Source organism: Petaurus breviceps, unplaced genomic scaffold (assembly GCF_028583685.1).
Source record: "Petaurus breviceps papuanus isolate PSGF00001 unplaced genomic scaffold, PetGlider_PUasm1.0 387, whole genome shotgun sequence".
Lineage (NCBI taxonomy): Eukaryota > Metazoa > Chordata > Mammalia > Diprotodontia > Petauridae > Petaurus > Petaurus breviceps.
In genome coordinates this window covers 197,046-215,929 of record NW_027186308.1, presented here as the reverse complement: position 1 = coordinate 215,929, position 18,884 = coordinate 197,046, and the positions used below count along the sequence as shown (strand labels likewise).

At 49.6% G+C, this 18,884-nt stretch overlaps 1 protein-coding gene across 1 annotated transcript in view; it reads right to left on the bottom strand.

Moving 5' to 3' along the window:
- Nucleotides 1–13,479, bottom strand: part of TRPM2 (transient receptor potential cation channel subfamily M member 2) — a 43,320-nt gene extending 29,841 nt beyond the window's left edge. Inside the window, exons 1-11 of the mRNA XM_069100285.1 lie at nucleotides 13,199–13,479; nucleotides 12,288–12,373; nucleotides 10,588–10,756; nucleotides 8,811–8,991; nucleotides 6,731–6,897; nucleotides 5,362–5,542; nucleotides 4,973–5,034; nucleotides 4,270–4,470; nucleotides 2,553–2,655; nucleotides 1,932–2,053; nucleotides 806–1,156 (exon numbers count right to left, since the gene is read on the bottom strand). Of these exons, the coding sequence (XP_068956386.1) occupies nucleotides 806–1,156; nucleotides 1,932–2,053; nucleotides 2,553–2,655; nucleotides 4,270–4,470; nucleotides 4,973–5,034; nucleotides 5,362–5,542; nucleotides 6,731–6,897; nucleotides 8,811–8,991; nucleotides 10,588–10,756; nucleotides 12,288–12,373; nucleotides 13,199–13,381 (1,806 nt within the window). The 5' untranslated portion in view covers nucleotides 13,382–13,479. The remainder of the gene's footprint in view (nucleotides 1–805; nucleotides 1,157–1,931; nucleotides 2,054–2,552; nucleotides 2,656–4,269; nucleotides 4,471–4,972; nucleotides 5,035–5,361; nucleotides 5,543–6,730; nucleotides 6,898–8,810; nucleotides 8,992–10,587; nucleotides 10,757–12,287; nucleotides 12,374–13,198) is intronic.
- Between the last annotated feature and the right edge of the window lie 5,405 nt (nucleotides 13,480–18,884).

The following is an 18,884-nucleotide window of genomic DNA, read 5'->3' as shown; positions in this document are numbered from 1 at the left end:
ACCTCAGGAACCATCAGTCCAACCCATGCACCAAGTCCTTGTTGCCAGCCACCTGGGAATGGAAACTCCTTGTGGGCAAAGATTGGTTTGTTCATTTTCCTTGTACCCCAGGGACTAGCACAGGGTCTTGCTGAGAGCAGCTGCTTAATAAATGCTTGTTGATTGATTGACTGATGGACTGAAATTAACCCCCACTCTAAAAAACCCCTCAAATGGCTGTCCGACCTGTTTGAAGACCTCCAAGGAAAGAGAGCTCATCACCTTCTGAAGCAACAGCTCTCATGATAATTCTTTCCTGCCCTCCAGCCTTTGGTACTCCAACCCCTGATTACCCAAGCTGAGTTTACATTACCACCAACTCAGATCCCCAGATCCTTTTCAGTGCCTCTGTCGTCTAGCCATCTTCTCCTTGTGGCATTGATTTTTTTGTGCCCAAGGGCAGACTTTACATGTACTCCTACTGAATTGGATCTTGTTCAATTTAGCACATTGCTCCAGTCTGTCAGATTCCTTTTTGATCCTGACTCAGTCATCCAATATGTTAGCTATCCCTCACTCTTTTGGAGTCATGTATTATCCAAGGCATTGAAGAAATGCTACACAGCACAGCAATGAAAAGATAAGCAAGGGCAATGTGGCAATTTGGGCAGACATAGGAAGCCACTCATATGGGGAATGAACATTGCAGTCTGGTGGGAATAAGAAGGTGAGGAAGAACCTTGGACAGAGCTAAGGAACCACCCATATGGGGAATGAACATGGGGGTCAGGTGGAAGAGAGCAGGGTGAGAAAAGGCAGCACGTACATTGAGCTTGATGTGTGGCACTGCCAGGGACAGCCGGGGCCGCTCGCTGTGTTTGGGCTTGGGATACAGAGGTTGCGTGAAGTCTCCGAGCAGCTCCCTGAGCACCTGGGACACGTGGTGCATCTGGATCTTGGGCAGGGAGGAGTAGGCAGAACGCTCCATCTCCTCCATTAGCACCTTCTGCAGCTTGCTGTGGAACAGGCTGGAAGGTGCCAGGTTCTCATAGAGGTAAATCAGCGTGTCCCAGGTGACAAATTCCTTGAGGCGGACCCCGTTCTCCAGGAAGAGCTTCACAAACTCAGGCTTGTTGGTGATGAGGGCAGCGGCCATCATTGGGTGCAGATCTGAGGGCTGCATAAAGAGCAAACCAAGGTCAATCATGGAAATGACCAGAGCAAGACTAAAGTCATGTCCCATTCACCCATTTGGGGTCACCTAGATGAACAATTTAGCTGGACGAACTTCTGGCAGCTTCTAGGGGCCCCCTGTGGGTTTCCCAAGAGTTTCTATTTCTCCCCTGTGGCTGTTACAAGCGTGAACTGATACCTACTCTTCCAGAGAGCACAGAGAACATGCTCCATAGACACGGCCATGCCATGATTCAGCATTTGAGGGGAGCGCCTTGCAAGCTCCCTGGCCCCAACTCTGGTATAGGAGGAGGACCCTCTTTGATGCCAGAAAATGCCACAGTCCCTCCTTTACTGACAGCAGGGCCTTTGTGCGCCTGGGGGACAACATGCGTGACAATGGCCTGAGGCTGCTTTTGAGGGGTGGCATATTTCATTCTGCACATTGCCTCTCCATGGATTTGCTAAACAGTGATTGCTGATTCAGGCAGGAGTGTCTGGGCTTGCTTATTGTTCCCATGGAACTGCTGGCCATGAGGAAAGGCCTGGCATGCCCATGGATTCCTGCAGTGACTCTAAGGCCTCAGAGGGTCCTCAGAGGGTCCATGGGCTGGAGCCCATCACCTGGTCAGCATTTTCTAGGGTGCCAGTTGTCTAGAACTGTCCACAAAGCACCCAGCAGTATCTTCCATCAGAGTCCTGCAAAAGTCAAGAGCCTGACCGCCAGTGAGATGACCAGACCACTTAATATAATCACCACCGTGCCTTGAGGAACCCACCTTCCACTGGCGCTCATCTGTGAAAATCTCACTTCGAGCAATATCCACCCGGTTCCAAGCCACGGCCAACTTCAGTTGATGGTCCCAGTTCTCGTGGCCCACATGGTCATGGTTCCTTGAGGCTGAAGGAGGAAGGGAGCAGAGAAGGGAAGGCTTCGGCTGGGGCTCAGAGCATCTGAAGTCCAGGGTCTCTGGCTTCCTCGTCTGCCCCAGCAGAACCCAAGGGTGGTGCATTGGTCCTGAATCCAATCCCATCATTGGCTCAGGTGAATACATTATAGTTTATTTGCTTAGCTTACTACCCCTCCTTCCCTCTTTCATTTTTGCTCTTAAGCAGAGAGGGTGAGGTCATGCAGATGGAATGGTGAGGCTGAACCGCAGCCTCTCTCCCCCATTAGAATGTAAGCTCCTTGTGGACCCAAAAGGCCCTGCTTTTTGTCTTTATATCTTTAGTATCTAATGTAGTACGTGGTACATAGTGAGCATTCGGTGCTTTTTTGTTCCTTTCTTCATCCATCCATCCCTCCATCCATCCATCCATCCATCCATTCACATGAGCAGGAATGAAGCAGGCATTAGCAGTCAGCACCCTCCATGAGAACCCCTTGCCAAGATGCTCACCCTTTAGCAGTGCCTGGAGGATGGCTACATCCACATCCTGCTGGCCGTTTTTGCCTTCACGGTAGATGGTCAGCAGTTGTCTCTTCCGCACAATGTCTTGGATCTGCAAAAAATCACCCCGGAATGTCTGAGCCCAGCCAACAAAGCCATACCCCATGCTTATCTAAGCAGGCACCATTCCCTGAACTCAAGGGAAGGCCTCTGCCACAATGTGGGTTTGAGGGGACCCCCCCCCGAGTCTGTTTGTCACAAATTCACCCCAAGCCTTGGGGCTCACCCCTGCTATATGGAGCCAACAGTCAGTCCTGTGGCTAGGGTCCCACTATTTTGCTGACCAAGAGCGAGCCCAATTTTGGTAAAGTGGAACCCTCCAGAGTGGGTGGTGTCTGCCCCTACAGATCATAGGCCCTCTCTGACTGGACAGAAGATTCCAGGAGGTTCCATGGCCCCAAATCATTCATGGCTCTAAGTTCATCCTCTATAACAGTCCACTGAACATCCCAGCACTATTTTCCTTTTATTCATTTTAGTTTTAAAATTTATTTTCAAATGAAGATCTGCCTTCTCTCCCTCCCACACCACACACCATACCTGCACACACATTCCATTCATACAAGCATGTGTGCACACACACTTGTGTACACACAAACATACATGCACACACTTCACCTGTGTGGACACACCACACATGCCAGCACATAGCACACACACATTACACACACTCACACATGCACACTCACATACATACACCGCGCACACACACACACACGCACGCACGTGCACACACAAACGTGCACTCCCTTCAGGCCATCTCCATCAGTTGGCATCTACATGAGAAATGCAAACTCATTTTCCCATTAACTTGCTCCCATGATGCTTAAGACAATAGTGTTGACGCAGGGGTCCCCTGGGACACATCTGTCCCCTTCCTTCTGCGGAGACCTTGTGCCTTTCCTTGGTTGGTGTCCCATGTCCACCCAACCTTCTGGTCATTAAGGTCACCTTCTAAAACCCCAGTCCTCCTGAGCCCCATGATTGCAAGCCAAAGGGAAGCCTTCTGTTGCTCAGTGTAACAAACAGAATGGGCCTGAGAGGTAGTGAACTCCCCGTCACTGGATTTGTTCGCTTGGACAACTACTGGTCAAGGATGTCACAGAAGGACTGGGTGGAAGGTTGGGTCAGTCAGCTGGATGACTGAAGTCATGTCCAGTGACCATCACTCAGAAGAGGAAAAGATAGATCTTCAAGGTCCCAGTGTCTACACAGCCAGAATGGGAAGGGGATGTATGACTTTCTGGGACATCTCCTGTCCTGGATTGTGCTGAGGAGTCAGCTGCCCAGCTTCTCTCTGGCTGTGCTGACCCAGCCCTGCTGGGATTGGGGAGATGCCCAGAGAGGGTAATTTTCTCAAGGGCAGGTATCTTCTCTCTGCTTTCTGTGCACTCCTAGCACTCAGTATGTCCTGGCACACAGTAGGCATCTCATGAAGTCTTGCTTGCTGGACGCTAAAACAGCAGCTCAGTGCCAGGATATGAACTGACCTGGGCCTGGTACCCCTCCAGAGGCCCTCCTGACCCTGCCTTCCAGTGTGTTCTGTGCCCACCTGGCATCTCCTGATAAGCGTGCCCCCTTTCACAGTGCATCAGTGTGACCTGGGCATGGTCTTACCTTATGCTGTCCTTCTCTCCCAAAGCTCTCATTCCCACCCCTGTCTCACCTTCTTGGTCCACTCCACAATCTTGCTCTCAGTAAATGTCTCAAAAGTCTCATGGAAAAGCAAGCTCAGTTTCTTCTGGATGAGGGAGATGGTGATTTCTGAGATGGGCAGGTTTGCCACCTGAGCGATGACGTCAGCCACACGACCCGAGCCCTCCACGATCACACAGGGTGTGCCATTGGTCATGGCATTGAAGATGGTCTGGAGCACAGATGAGAGGGCAATGAACCTCTGAAGTGTGCAGAGGGGCTTTGGGGAAGCCTGAGGTGCGGAGGGGTGGGGAGAGCACAGCCCAGAAGGGCTCCCTGGGGGGAGCTTTACAAGTCATGAATTGATAGGGACAGGGGCTGGACCTGTGATCTCATTAGTTTAGGGGACCCCCAGGTGAGGAAAGTCCTCTACTGATGGAGGTTGACACCCTTCACTGCAGCTTTCTAACCCTTAGCGAGTTGTCTAGAACTCTGCAGTTAGGTGAATTGTCTAGAGTCCCACAGAGTCAGGACTCAAACCAGGTATTCCTGGCTCCACAGCCAGCTCTCTGCCCCTATGCCACACTTTTGCATGACAAAGCAACCAATTCACTTTTCATAGCACTTTCCCTGCTACCTGGTTCAAGGGTGATTTTCTTCTCCCCTAATGCTTCTTTCTTGTCCTTCCTTAGAAAGCCATCCCCCAGCCCCTGTGGCCCCTGGTCTATACTTACATCCAGTGTGCCAGGCCCTCCCTCCAAGACCACACAGACAATTGGAATCTTGATGGCCACCCCTGTGGACAAGCACAGGTTAGGTCAAATGAAAGCTCAGACCTAGGGAGAGTCCAGTTGAGAAACAAATATATTTATTTCTAATCATCATGTCACCTCCAGTTTGGGGCCTGTTATAGGCAACATGGCCATCTCAAAAAGATGGACAAGAAGAGGTAATGAGAGGAGGTTGCCATGGGCATCCATATCTATTAGTTCAAAAGCTTCCTTTTTAGGTGGTGACGCACTAGTTGGGGCTCTTCTCACAAGAAGAAGGGATACACAAATATACACCCACACAACTCTCTCTCTCCTTCCAGACACCTCCCTTTACTCCCTGCACCTGTTACCTCCTTTCTCTTTTGTCTGCTCTGAGATGAATTTCTCCAGCTTGGTCCTCAGGAGAATCTCCACACCATATCTGCCGTGGGTCCCATCATCCACAAGGATAAAGTGGGAGTGGTTGTTATCCAGACAGGAAAGATTTCCTTGGCTCTCCTCATCCAAGATATACTCAGCTGGGAAGCCTCCCTAAGGATAGCAAGGGAGCGTTTGGGGCCCTGGGGTCCCAAAATCATTGACCGAGGGCTGGAAGGGACTTCAGAGGCCAACTAGTCCAAATGAGGCCAAGAGAGGACAAACACCTGGCCGAATTTGGCAGCTAGAGAACCAAACATGAAGTCAGATGCCGTGTCATCATGGAGGGCTGGCCTGGATAAGGCCAGGAACACCAAACCAGGTTGGCTACCACTCCTGAGGCATTTCCTGACCCCCCCCCCCCTCCAGCACCTGCTTCCAGTCCCAAGACAAATGCCCTCATGTTAATTGGGCTTAGATTCTACCTTTCCTTAGAAGTGTATGTTATTGGGGCGGTCAGGCAGCACAGCGAGTAAGAGCACTGGCCCCAGTGTCGGGATGACCTGGGGATCGAATCTGGGCTCAGACACTTAGCACCCACCCAGAAACACCTGGCCATGTAACCTTGAGCAAGTTTCTTAACCCCGATTGCTTTAAAAAAAAAAAAGAATATATTAAGAAGTGTATGTTATTCCCTAGATAGAACAGAACCTCCCTGAGGGCAGGGTCTGGCTCATTTTTGCCTTTGTATCCCCGGGACCCAGCACAGTAGGTGCTTACTAAATGCTTGTTGACTGGTTGGCCATTGGCTTGTAATAATAAGGATAATTTATATAGTGCCTACTATGTGCCAGGCACCAGGCTAAATGCTTTACAATGATTACTTTATTTGATCCTTGACGTAGGTGCTGTTATTATGCCCAATTTTATTACTCCCCAATTGAGGAAACTGAGGCCTACAGAAGTGGTTTGCCCAGGATCACACCATGAGGAAATTCTGGGGCCGCTTTGGAACGCTGGTGCTCCTGATTCCAGGTCTGGTCGCACCCTCGAGCTGCCTACCTACCTGCACTTATCCCCATTTGAAGTTTATGACCCAACAGTGACCCAACAGGCAGGCACCCATAAGCATTTAATACACACTTGTTCATTGATTGATGGACTGACTAACCTTCATGAAAGTGGGTGCTTGGGATGCGTCCCATGAAAACTTACAAATCTCCTTCTCTCCCCCTCTCTCTCTCCCTTTTCCTCTTCTCCCCTCCTCTCTCCCCTCCCCTCCCTCTTCTCTCTCTGCCTCTTCCCCTCCCTCCCACAGAGATGCAGGCTCTTTTGTTCTGGTCACCCACATGTTCAACTCACCGTGGGATAGATCAAACTCTCCCGGTTGTGCACAGTACCCCAGGTGGCGATTCCAATGGTGATGACTTCCCCTTCCTTGTAGCTGCTGCTCAGACTAAAGTCTCGCACAGCCTCCCCCACCTGCTTCATCACCCCTGTATGTGAGCCCCCAGTTATGATCCAGGCCCCTGGGGAGAAAGGGTATATAGATGGGCAGGAATCTCAAAGCACCCACAGGGCCCTACCTTGTCCTTCAAAGAACACTGAACCCATCGGGCCACTGGAGTGTCACTACATGTCTTCTTGGAAATTCTGGGCCTCATTCCAGATGAAAGCACAGGCTCCTTCTGACCATGACCCCTCAGTCCCATATCGTATGTGTTATTTTTCATGCCATGGGAGACTGGGAAGACATCTCTAACTGGATGTCCAGTAGATATCTCAGACTTGTCATGTCCAAAACAGAACTTATCTTTTTCCTTAAACCATTCCCCCCCAACACATACACACACCCCTTCCCAACTACTGTAGAGGCCAACACCCTCCTCCCAGTCCCTCAGGCTCCCAATCTTGGAGTCACCTTGGACTCCTCACTATCTCTCATCACCCAGATCCAATATGGTGCCAAGGCCTGTTGATTTCACCTCTGCTCCATCTCTTGTCTATTTCTCCTCCAGAGCATCTCTTGTCAATTTCGCCTCTGCAGCATCTCTTGTGATGTCACCTCTGCTATATCTCTTGTTTATTTCACCTCTGCTCCATCTCTTGTCAATTTCTCCTCCAGAGCATCTCTTGTCAATTTCGCCTCTGCAGCATCTCTTATGGTGTCACCTTTGTAACATCTCTCCAATACTCCCCCTTCTCCCCTCTGATCCTGCCCCCACCCTGGTGCAGGCCCTCATAGCCTGCTTCAAGGCCTTCCCAACTCCAGTCTTTCCTCACTCAGCCACTTAAGTGATTTTCCTAAAGTGCAGGTTCAATCATGTCACCCTCTACTCAGTAATCTCCGGTGCCTCCCCATTATCCCTGGAAGCAAATACAAAATTATCTGTTTATCCTTCAAAGCCCTCATTCCCAGCCCCCTCCTCTCTTTCCAGTCTTCTTACACTTTAGTCCCTACCACAAACTCTTCAATCCTATGATCCTGATCTCCTTGCTGTACCATGAACAAGACCTTCCATTTTTCTGCTCTGGGCATTCTCTCTAGATGTCATCCCCCACGCCTGGAACATTCTCCCTCCTCAGCTCTGATCACTGACCTCCATGGCTTCCATTTTGTCCCAACTAAAATCCTACCTCCTACAAGAAGCCTTTCCCAATCCCAAGGAAGAAATAATCACCATCATCCCAAAAAGTGTTTCCTGATTCCTTTCATTTTTAACCCTGCGGGACTTTGCAGCCTCAGGGTCAACTTTCTAAGGCCAACCTGACAGTGTAGCCTGTATTCCTGATCTGGAGCCACCACCCTGGCCTCTCTTAGCAACATATATTTGGCACCAGGAGGGGCCTTGGCGGTTGTCAAATCCAAGCCCCTCCTTTTACAGAGGAGGAAATTGAAGCCCAAAGAAGTCAAATGACTTGCCCAGGGTCACACAGCCAGTAAGTATCTGAGGCAGGATTCAAACTCAGGTCTTTTTGACTCCCAAGTCCAGAACTCTGTACCTGTGGTGCCCCCTAGCTGTAATCTGGCTATAGCCATAAACTATGCCAAGAAAATGCACATTCACAGCACTTGTAGAACATCCCTGCTCAGTCAGACTCTGCTTGATGCCAAGAAGGTTCACCTCACAACTGATAAAAGGCCTCCAAAGAGTTGGATCAGCACAATGACCAACTCGGCAGGGGACTCGTGATGAAAAGGCTGCCCACCTCCTGAGGCAGAGGTGATAGCTTCAGGAGGCAGACTGCTTGGGTGGGTGGGTGGATAGGTACATGAATGGATGGGTGGAGGGGTGGTAGGATGGGTACATGGGTGCCCGAATGGATGTGTAGGTGCATGAACGGGTGGGTGGATGGACAGTTGGGTAGATGAATGCAGAAGGGTGATGGAGTGGTAGCAGGTGGGTGGAAGGTCCTAGCTCCTGCCCACCAGCTCACCTACCTGTTGTCTGTGCCACCTTGACCAAGCCCCTTCTGAAGATGCTCTTCAGTCTGACTTTCATGTTGAAGTTTTTTGCTCCTCCAGTGACGGAGATCAGGAGGTTGGGAACATCGAGCCCCCAGTGCTGTGTCATGAGGTGGTAGATCACGCCAGGTGGAGTGTCCTGAGACACACGTACGTACTGCAGATGGGTCAAAACACACAGAACCAAGAAGGAAATAAAGGCCCTGCAAACTCTGCATGGATCTGTTTCTGTCAGGAAAGGCCCCCAGGATTTGTCACAAGGGATGGTGAAGAAACAAGGTAAGGAGGTACCAGGTGATCTGGCTCTTCAGACTCCTCCCAATAAGTCTCAGTGGCTCCCTACCACCTTCCCGATCAAATCCAAAGCCAGTGTGTGGCATTCAAAGCCCTTCCCACCCACCTTCCTTTCCACTGTCCTCCCCTCCAAGCACTTTACTATCAGCCTAATCTACTTATTTACCATTTCTCACCCACAACCTCCATCTCCTGTCTCTGCACCTTTGCATTGGCTGTCCCAACCACCTGGAATGCCCTCCCTGCTTACTACTACTTCTCAGAATCTTGAGATTTGTTCAACTGTCACCTTCTCTGTGGAGGTTTTCCTGGTCTCTGTAGCTGCTAGTGACCTTCCTCCCTTCCAAAAATGTGTCTGATATCAGTTTTGCACATACCTATCTTGTTTTCCCTGGCTAGATCACAAAAGCTCTTTGAGGGCAGGGATGATTTCCCTTTTGTCTGTATATCTCCAGCACCTGGGACAGTGCCTAGCTCATAGCAGGTGCTTAATAAATGCCTGTTTTTTGAATAATTATTATCCTCTACACCTGTAAGGGAGTTAGACCAGCCTAACCTTCCATTAACATTCCTTCCTTTCTTAAGCTCTCAGGAAAGAACAACTCCCTGGAATCCCAAAGGGGGCACTACTCTTTTAGGAAAGAAGAGGCAGAGCCCCCCCCTTGGGGAATGTAGGTCCTTCCCTTGAAGGGAACTCTGAGAACTGGGGTCTGGGCCAGAGTCTGGGCTACCCCTTCTCCCACAACAAAAAAATGCCAACCTACCTCAATTACATTATAAGCCCCTTAAGGGTAGAAATCAAGTTTTTTTTTTCAATTAAACCAACATTTATTAATTATCTACTGTATGCAAAGCCCTAGGATACAAACACAAAAGCCTTTGTCCTCCTGGAGTCTGTGTTCTATCCATCACTGTGTCCTTTACAGTGACCAATACAAAGTCTAGCCTGTGACATGTCTTCAGGTAGTGTGGGCTAACCTGAGCTGAAAACTCCGGGATGGAGGGCTGTTCAGCCACTATGAAGGGACACCCAAAGCATCTTCCCATTTTCTTCCTCTGTAGGGGGTAGGGGGAAAAGAGTTGGTGCCCTGGCATGGAGAGGTGGGCACTCCTTTGGCAAGAGGCAGCTGGTGGCCAGTGGATAGAGTGCTAGGTTTGGAGTCAGGAAGACCTGAACTTGAATTCTGCCTCCTAGCTGTGTGACCCTGGACAAGTCACTTTGGCCTCTGTCTGCCTGTTTCTTCATCTGTAAAATGGGGATCGCATCTACCTTGCAGGGTTGTTGTGAGGATCAAATGAGACCACGATTGCAAAACACTCAGTACAGAGCCCTACAAGTGTGGTGCTTAATAAATGTGTACTCCCTTCCCCATCCCCTTTGGGCTTCAATGGCCTCACCTACCAGACAAGTACATTCAGACATCCCAATTATGGAATAACAAAGTCACAGAGAACCAACCTTTCCCACCTTCTGTCCCAAGCCTGTGAAGACAATGTCGCCAAAGGCGTCTGTGGGCATCTCCTGGACATGCCTCTTCAGGTCCCATTCTCTGCCCTGGAACACTTGGGGCTTGGTGGCCTCCTCCAGATGCTGCTCCCGTGTGTAGCCACACTCACACACCACCTTCCTAAAAGGGCACACCCCTCCTCAGTCGCAGCCCACCCACGAGCACGTACGAAGCACCTACTGCATGCCGAGCCCAAGAGATACACAGTGAGGGGCCCTTAGAGGGAGAGCAGGAGGGACTCAGAATGCGGGCGCTCACAGATAATGCCAGTTCTTTCAGCAGGACTGGGACAGAGGAGGAGGCCCTAGGACTGAGCCTCAGAGGGTCCTGCTGCAGAGTTTAATCCATGCCTTCCCTGAAGTACAGGTAAGCCCGCTGCTATACCATCCTCAACAATTCAATCCCTACTTGACTATTTCCAGTGATGGGGAAAGCACCACCCTCAAAGGCGACCAATTTAATTACTAGACAAGTGGATTTAGAAAGTTCTTCCTTAAATGATAAATGTTGGAGAACATGTGGGAAAATGGAACAATAATGAATTGTTTGTGGAGGTGTAAACTCATCCAACTATTCTGGAAAGCAGTTTGGAACCATACCCAAAGGGCTATCAAACTGTGCAGACCCTTTGATCCAGCAATACCACTGCTAGGTCTGTAACCCAAAGAGATCATTAAAAAGGGAAAATGACACACATGTACAAAAATATTTATAGCAGCTCTTTTTGTGGTGGCAAAAATTGGAAACTGAGGGGATGTCCATCTGCTGGGGAATGGTTGAACAAGTTGTGGCATATGAATATAATGGAATTTTATTGTGCTATAAGAAATGATGAGCAGGTAGATTTCGGAAAAACCAGGAAAGACTTGTATGAACTGATGCTGAGTGAAGTGAACAGAACCAGGAGAACATGGTACACAGTAACAGCAACATTGTTCAAGGATCAACTTTGCTAGACTTAGTTTCTTCTCAGCAATACAATAATACAAGACAATTCCAATAGACTCATGATGGACAATGCTAACCACATCCAGAGAAAGACCTATGGAGTCTGAGTGCAGCTCAAAGCAGACTATTTTCTCTTTTTCTTTTCTTTCTCATGGTTTTTTCCCTTTTGTTCTGATTCTTCTTTCACAACACGACTAATGTGGAAATAAATGTTTAACATGATTGTATGTGTATAGCCTGTGTCGGATTTCTTGCCATCTTGGGGAGAGGGGAGGGAAGAGAACATAGGAGAAAAAATTGGAACTCACAATTTTATAAAAGCGAATGTGGAAAACTATGTTTATATGTAATTGGAAAAAAATAAAATACCATTAAGTGTGGGGAAATGTCTTAAGTTATTCCTTGTATTGGGCCAGAATCTGCCCTTACATTCCTTGGTACTAGCTCAGTAACAAGTCTGTGCCTCACTGACAGCTGACAGTGATAGTTTCCAAGCCTTGCCTTTCCTGAGTCTTCCTCAGGTTGAACACCCCCACCTGCTCCTGCCTCTGCTCCCTGTCCTTGCTGCCTTCTCTGTCCACCCCAGGAGAAGCCTCCTTAGCCATTCATTGAGGGCTGCCTCTTCACAAACTGCTTCCCAGCAAAATGGAAGAGAGACAGGGAAGAGATCTGGGAATAGAGCCACCCAAAGCATCTTTCCTACCCAGAGTCTGATGTCTTGGAACTTTCGACAAAATACACACACTCCTTCTTCTTAATGTTCTCGGGAATCCACGAGCTGAGGTTCTCCTGGGAAGAAGAAGAGCAAAGGGTCATGGTGGGGGGGAGCAGTGTGAGAGTGCTTCCAGCATCTCCATCACACACAGTGTGGGATGATAGCAGGCAGAGCCCTCCCTCCTGGCCAGGTCTCCATCCCAGATGAACCAAAGGAGGACCAGAGCTTCGAGCCTCACACCTGTGGGTTTCCAAAGCCCTGAGACCAACTGAGCCCATTCTCCCCACAAGCCCTCAGAGCTAGTCCCAAAGAAAAAGTCTCTCTGGGCCACTTGTCACCCGGCCAAGGGAATCTCCCATTTCTGCTGCTTCCTAAGGCCTATAAAGTGACTCCTGGGAGGCAGGGCATGAAAGCATCATTACCCCCATTTTACAGATGTGTTAACTGAGACTCCAAGGGACTGAGTGATGTGCCTTGGGTCACACAGCTGCCAAGGTTGGACCCTCACTCCAGCCACCTCACCATGCTACCCTCAAGCACTACTCTCCTTGTATAGCTCTGGCTGCTAGAGTTTCCCTTTGACTGCTGGCTTCAGCAGGGGCCACTCATACTCATGCGCACTTCCCTGGCCTTTGGTTGGTCACCATCCCATAGGGAAGACAGGACAGGGCAAGAGGAGGGGAACAGAGGGACAGGGCTGGGCCAGGATGGTCTAATGAAATCACCAATAATCAGCGAGTGAATGAAGAGATGAATGAGACCGGCAGAAGACTGGCAGGCTGAGTTCTGTATCACTGGGAAAGAGATAGAGATGGCCTGAAAGTGCAGGGGGTGCTTTGGGAGTGGGAAGGGAAGGGGAAGGGGGCAGGAGAGAGGATGGGGTAGGGGAAGGATCGCACCTTCTCATTGTTGCCAAAAGCGTATTGGGGCCTCTTGCTTTTGGAGCGGCCGCTGTTGCTTCTCCTGAGATTAGGGACCATTTCGAGTTTCGAGGTCTTCTTGGGAGGGATGATGTAGCCTTCCTCCTCCTCCTCGTCCTCCTCCTCTTCAGAACTGGTCTTCTTCAGTCGGGAGGGATCCATCCCGGCTCCTCGGGCTGGGCACTGGATCTGCTCCCCTCCTGAGGGCAGGCATCTCCCCTGCTCACACTGCTGGGAATCTCTGGAATGCTGTGTTTGGGGGGACAGTGACACAGATCAGAGTGGTCAGGCAAGAGTAAAATACCAGTGGGAAGGAGGTGTCTGGCTCAGAGCCCTGGCCAAGTCAGGAAGTCCTGGGCTCAGGTTCTTCCACCAAAGCCTGGTGTCTGGGCGACCTAGCTCCTCAGATCCTGAAGCAGGTAGCGACCTGCATCGGTGGAGGGGCTTTCCTCACTGGGGAGATCCTTATACCCATAAAATCATGGGTCCTGATTAGAGAAGAAGTCAAAGCCACCCTAAAATGAAGTGAGCTCCTCTCCCCATTTCTGGAAAGCTTGGGAAATTTCAAGAGCCATGCAGCTCTAGACGATTTGGATCTGTGATTGTGGTGGCTCCAGAAGGCTCTGAGAAGTTCTGAAGGTCGTCCCCAGCTGGGAGCTGCCAGGTCATGCTGCCTGCCTCGAAGGTGGACACAGGAGGGACATTCTCCGCCCCTGTCACTTTAACAGACCACACCTGGAGGACCTTCAGGTGTCCAGAGGGCTGGAGTCAATTCAATGCGATTCCATCACCCCCTGTTGAGTGCCTGCTGTATGCTGGGCACCTCTAAGCAGACGCTCACTGTCACTTGGCCACTGTCTGCCTCAGTTTCCTCAAGTGTTCAAATGGGGATGAGAACAGCCCCTGCCTCCCAGAGTTGTGAAGATCAATCAAGTCAGACCATATAGCACCATAGTGCCTGGCATGTCAGAAGGGCTTAATAAATGCTCATTACTTCCCCTTCCCCATTCATACTGACTGCTGTGTGCATCCCTTTCCTCTGCTGTAAGCATGATTCTCTAGGATGAGGGGTGGCCTAGATCAATTCTAGGTCATGGAATCACAGGACCCTGGGACCTCAGAGGCCAGCAGGTTTTGATTTCTGTTCTTCAGGGAGGCTTAGTGACTTGTCCAGGGTCTCTCAGCCTAGTAGAGATGGTACTTGACCTGGGGTCCTCCAATTCCAGAAGCAGGGCTCTCCCCTGAACCAACATCGCTCAGGGGGTCTATAAATTGACATATGTCCTAGGAAGTCTCAATGTCCCCCAAAATGAGGTCTGGGAACATAGCACTTACTCCAAGTGCTAGACCCAGTGTGGCTACTTTCTGCCCGTGTGACCTTGGTGAGGTCACTGCCCTATCTCTGGGCCGAATGGCTTCCATATCTATAAGATCCCCAGTACTAAAAACATCCCTCACTGATCCTGCCATCCCATTAGATATCACCCCACACTTCTCTTCTCCTCTATGGCTAAACTTGAGAAGGCCATCCCCATCAGCTCCTGTCTGGCTTCTGACCTCTTTGGTCAGCTGAAGCTGCTGCTCCAGAGTCACCAGTGATCTCTCAATTGCCAGATCGGATGGTCTCTTCCCAATCCTCATCCTTCTTGGTCTCTCTGAAGTCTTGGATGCCACTGACCAGTCCAGCCACACAGCCTACTTACTGTTTCTCACATGTGATTCTTCATCTCCCATTTCTGCACCTTTGCACTGACTGCTCTCCATGCCTGGAAGGCATTCCTTCCTTGCCCCCATTTTCAGAACCCCTCATTTCTGTCAAAGCTCAGGTCAAACTGTGCCTCCTGTGAGGAGACTTTGGCTGGGGTTCCCAGCTGCTCATGCCTTTCCTTCTGGGGTCCCCTTCCATCCTCTGTGTCCCTAGTGTGTAAATGGTGTCTCCTGCATTGGACTGTGAGTCCCCTGAGAGCAGGGATTGCTTTTGCCTTTCTCCATCTCCACCACATCTAGCAGGAAGCCCTGCGCATAGTAAGTGCCTCATAGATGCCCAGTGATTGGTTAATCCCCATCCTGTGAAGCCCCCAGCCCTAGAGATATGGGTCATTCTGACCTTCCTGTGGCCCAGAAGACCCCCTTCCCCTGATCTGGCCTCACTTTTCTTGACCCAAAGTTAACTAGTTCAACCACATGCCATCCTTTACAGATACTTTGTCAAACTCACCTCCACCTACCACCATCTTCCCTTCTCCTCAGTGCTGCTGACCCAATGATGGAGGAAGTCACAACTGGACTGGATGGCTCTGCTACAAAGGGACATGATCATGTCTCCGCTGGACCCTCCCTGCCCGCCATAGTACACAGAGCACAGAGATGGAGGTAGGAAGACCCTAGTTCAAATCCAGACTCAGACTCTTAGGAGCTGTGTGACCCCAGGCTAGCCCCTTCACCTCTGTCCGCCTCTATTCCTTCAACTACACAATGGCAATAATATCCCCCACCTCTCAGGGTGGTTGTGAAGACTGTGTGAGATCATATTTTAAAGGGCTTGGCGCGTAGTAGGTTCTTAATAAATGCTGTGTTCTTCCTTCCCCATCCTTCTAGTCTGCCCCGATTTACTGTCTCTTAGGACCCCAGAGAGGCTTCTCTAAAGCTTCCCTTCCCTCCTCACATCTCCCACTTTCTCACAGTGGAATATCTCACCTCACACTTTTTGGAGAAAATGCAAGAAGCTAGGTGGCACAGTGGATAGAGTGCTCACCCTAACTCTAACCCAACACCAACCCTGGAGTCAGGAGGACCTGAGTTCAAATGAGGCCTTACACACTTACTAGCTGTGTGACCCGGGGCAAGTCACTTAACCCTGATTGCCTACACACACAAAGGAGAAAATCGAGGCCATTGGCCCCAAATTCTCTCTTCTCTCTTTTAACCAAATCTCCCACCTGTGAGATCAGCCTGTTTTCTCCTCTTTTGCTCTTGTCTCTGACAAGTCCCCATGAGCCACTCCTCACCCCCACAGCCCTGCCCAGGAACAGCAGGGTCTACCTGTACCTGTCATCACACATTAAGGTGGGCTTTGGCAGTCGCCCAGTCTCATCCATATTTGAAAACAATACTTAGTGACTGCCCCCCCCATGACCTCTGTTTGAGAAGCTCTCCATGGCCACCCGTGCCATAGGACGGCTCTTACTGACACCAGCTCAGCCTCTTGGCAGCAGAGCAAGCCTAGCCTCTCATCCAAATGACAATAACTACAAATGAAGGTAATTCTCATTCTTCCAAGCTAAATATCCCTATTTTTTTTTCAAGAGGTTCTCCTAGAGAATGGACTGTAGGCCCTTCACCATCCTGGTCTTCCTCCTCTGGATGGCCTCTCAAACTGAGGTCCCCCCACCCAAACATACCAGTGTCTCACCAGGCAATATTACACAGGGGACACCACCCCTCATTTATAGAAGCTCTTGTCCCTCAGGGCAGCCCAAAATTGCACTGGCTCTTTTGGCCAACATTTCACGCTGCTGATTCATAAAGAGTTTGAAGTCAATTAAAACTCCCAGCTCTTCCTCAGATGAACTTCTGAGTGAGCCACACATTTCTGTGAGGAGCACCTTGGTATAATGGAAAGAACATGAGCTCTAGAACCAGAGAACCTGGGTTCAAATCCCCTTCTGTCAGTTATCCAGGTAACCTTGGACCAATAACTTATACTCACTGAGCCTCAGTTTCCTTAGCTGAAAAATGCAAGATACAAAATTGTGCATACCCTTTGGTCCAGCAATAACATTGCTAGGTCTATATCCCAAAGACATCAAAAAAAGGGAAAAGGACCTATTTGCACAAAAATATTTAAAGTAGCTCTTTTTATAGTGGCTAAGAATTAGAAATCAAGGGGATGCCCAGTTGGGGAATGGCTAAACAAGCTGTGGTATACAATTGTGATGGAATATTCCTGTGCTATAAACATGACAAGCAGGGTGATTTTTATAAAAAACCTGGAAAGACTTATATGAACTGATACAAAGTGAACAAAACCAGGAGAACATTGTACACAGTAACAGCAACATTGTAACAATGATCAACTGTGAATGACTGAGCTATTCTTAACCATGCAATGATCCAAGACGATTCCAAAAGACAATGACAAAGCAGGCTCTCCATCCCCAGAGAGGGCTGATATTGATTGAATACAAAATGACTAATATGGAAATGTTTTACTTAACTGCACATGTATAACCTATATCAGACTGCTTACTGTCTTGGGGAGGGCGGGGAGAAGGAAGGACAGAATTTGAAACTCAAAACTTTAAATAAAAACTTCTGTCCCTTTTGGACTCCAACTGATTGGACTCAGTTCAGTGTTCTAGGCTATAAAGAACTCTTTGGATTTGACTCTCATCTACGGTGCTCACTTCATCTCCTATGCCTTTATCCAAGTCACAGGTGAACATGTGGACAGTACAGGGCCCAGGGCAGCTGGATCCCTGGGACCTACACTGTTCCTCTGGAGGTCTTCTGCTCTGTCGACATCAAACCATTTGTGTCTGCTCCTTGAGTCTAAGCTACTGTAGCTAAATCTAATTGTGCTATTATGGAGCCCACACAGCACCACCTTTTCTAATGGGACAAACTTTACCAAAAAAGTCTTTGTGGACTAGGTGCCCCTAGCATTCCTCCGACTGACTAGTTTAGAAATCCCTCCCAAAGAGCAGTTGGTTTGGGAGCTGGGCTGGCTCTTGGTGATCATCACTTACCAACCTGCTGCTCGGCAGCTGTCTCTGTTACAATCAACCCTGACGTTTTCCTAAGAATCAAAATCAAGCTTATCGGCCCATAGTTCTCTTCCTCTCTTTGAAGACCATGACAGTATTTTGCCTTATCCAGTGTTGAGGTATCAGACAACACTGATGGGGGCTCAGCAATAACACCTGCCCATTCTGTCAGGACCCTTCATGTGCCTTCTCTGGACCAGAGCCCTGGACTCATCAGGGTCCTGTTCTCTTCCTCTCTATGCCCTTGGCTACTGGGTACACTCACTCTCTATTGGACATTTCTTTTCTCTGATGCTCCCACTTTTGTAGAGAAAGCAGAAAGCGTGCATTGAGCAGAGGCCCCAGACTATTGAGTCCCTATCGATTTGCCAGATAACAACGTACCTCAGTTATCTACTGGTGTGAGTAAGGCTAGGTTACCTCTCTCAGTGTGACAGGATGTCTGTTGGGATTGGAGGAGGGACTTGGTTGCCCGCCACATCTGGGATGCCCTTCCTGCTCACCCCCACCTCACATGCTCAGATTTGGGGCCATCTCCCATGGAACCCCTGGTGAAGTCTCTCCCAGGATGAGACAACTAGCAGTCATGGGAGCAGGACTCTGGGTGTATAGGCACAAGCCACCACCATGACCTGTATGTGGCTCCCCCTTCTTTTCTCTGTTGATGACAACAAATACCCAGAGAATGAGGGTCAGTTCCCCAACTACACCACAGCACAGAAAGCAGAGGCTGATGGGATGCAGCCCCACACTTCCCAGGCATCACAGCCAAGGAGGGGCGGGGGACTCTCCCCCCACCCCCACCAGCTGCCCGCCTGCCGCCTGAGCTCAGAGAGGTTTTTAACCGCCAAACCACAAATGCTAAGTGGTAAGTGGAATCATTTTCTACCTTTTAAAAA